This window comes from Chiloscyllium plagiosum, unplaced genomic scaffold (genome assembly GCF_004010195.1).
Source record: "Chiloscyllium plagiosum isolate BGI_BamShark_2017 unplaced genomic scaffold, ASM401019v2 scaf_6058, whole genome shotgun sequence".
In the NCBI taxonomy this organism is placed as follows: Eukaryota; Metazoa; Chordata; class Chondrichthyes; order Orectolobiformes; family Hemiscylliidae; genus Chiloscyllium; species Chiloscyllium plagiosum.
In genome coordinates, this window is record NW_025211637.1 from 13744 (window position 1) to 15508 (window position 1765).

General features: G+C 50.2%; 1 protein-coding gene across 1 annotated transcript in view; it reads right to left on the reverse strand.

Annotated features, from left to right (window-relative positions):
* Positions 1-398, reverse strand: part of LOC122547087 (tumor necrosis factor-like) — a 5490-nt gene extending 5092 nt beyond the window's left edge. Inside the window, exon 1 of the mRNA XM_043685666.1 lies at positions 187-398. Within this exon, the coding sequence (XP_043541601.1) occupies positions 187-379 (193 nt within the window). The 5' untranslated portion in view covers positions 380-398. The remainder of the gene's footprint in view (positions 1-186) is intronic.
* Positions 399-1765: the final 1367 nt, after the last annotated feature.

A 1765-nucleotide genomic window follows, 5' to 3' on the forward strand; every position in this document is an offset into this window, starting at 1 on the left:
ATCCCCATCACCATCCCCGTCCCCATCCCCATTTCCCATCCCCATTCCCCATTCCCCATCCCCATTCCCCATCTCCATTCCCAACCCCATCCCCACGGGGCGCACCTCTGACCCTAAAGGACAGGTAGAGGACTTACAACACAGTTTAGGAAAGGGGCATTGAAATCGAAAAGGCTGCAAGTGAGCCTTGCCTTACCCAGTTGGCCTGGCTGGGAGCTGGAGAGTGGGTCTGGGTGAACAGGAGATACCCGCAGCCAGTCACCAGGGCGAGCAGCGTGAAGGTGCTGAGCACAGTCAGACAGCGTGCACTTCCTTGAGGGCTCCCTGCCTCACGCTCCCTGCCATGTTCCAGCTCCACCAACATCCTCTCGCTGCCCATGCTCTCCGTGGGCTCTGTCTCCGTCTCTGTCCTCTGCATCTGTCTCGCACTCGCACTCTCTGCCTCTCACTCTCGCACCGCGAGGTATTTGAAGAGCCTCCTGGGAATTACCCTGCCTCTGGGCCAGCCTCCGAGAGTAGGGCTGTGTGTGTGTGTGTGAGAGAGAGAGGGCTGTGTGTGTGTGTGTGCCCTGAAACTGAGAGGCTCACAGAGAGATCTCTTCTTTCAAAAAAAACACACACACACAAAAAAGAATACAAACGCTGCTCTTACTTTTTAAGATCCCCAAAGCCTCTTGGTTTTATTCACTGTCTTTTTCCGACTATCACAAATCGGATGATTCACTGTCTGAAAGTCATATCCAGAATGGTGTGAGGGGAAACTTAAAGCCATCAGTAATTGCGGGGTTGAGTACATTCAGAAAAGGGGAGGGACCCGGATTTTAGGAACTCTGACTTTGGTGAAAAACTGCAACCAAGCTGATGGGGTGCTCTGAATTCGCAAGCCAGGGTTGGCAGATGTGATCAGAGGTTTATCAAATCATGAGGGGCAAGGATAAGGTGAATAGACAAGGTCCTGAACTAGAGGGTTTAGGGTGAGAGGGGAAAGATATAAAAGGGATTTAAGGGGCAACTTTTTCAAACAGAGGGTGGTACATGTATGGAATGAGCTGCCAGAGGAAGTGGTGGAGGCTGGTACAATTGCAACATTTAAAAGGCATTTGATGGACATATGGGTTTAGAGGGATATGGGCAAATGGGAGTAGATTAGGTTGGGATATCTGGTCAGCATCCATGAGTCTCGGTCACTGTGTTGGAAATTCTTTTCACATCAGTCGAATAGCCGCTAACTGATCCAGGCTGGACTTCAGCATGTTAATTCCTTCCCTTTTCCCAGTCCTGGAGCAGATTCCAATTCTCTGTAACATCAATATCGCCCCTCCTCCAGCCTGCTGTGCAGTTCAATAATGTGGTGGCTGACCCCTCTTCCCCCCAAACTCAACCTTCCAGTTCAATCTCCATGTCCCCCAACTCGCTATTAGTTCAACAAAATCTTTCAACTTCTCTCCGGAAAGTTCTCAGCAAAGGGGAATCCAGAAAGTGCTTTTGCTGAAGGGATCTCTCCTTACCTCAGTCCTGTGTCTATGCCCCTCTCCTGATCCTGTAGTCCCAGCCCCTCACAATCGTTTCAAAGGGAAAACCTCTCTTTATCCAAGTTCTGGAGCGTCTAGTCCATTCTGCTCAATCGTTCCTCAGACAATATCCCAGAAACTAACCATGGGTGCCTTCACAAGGCAAGAGCCTCCAATCATTACAATTCAGGCAAAACAACTTGCTTCGAGGACTGATCAGGATAGGGCGTGGAAAGGCTGCTTCCTGTTGTGGG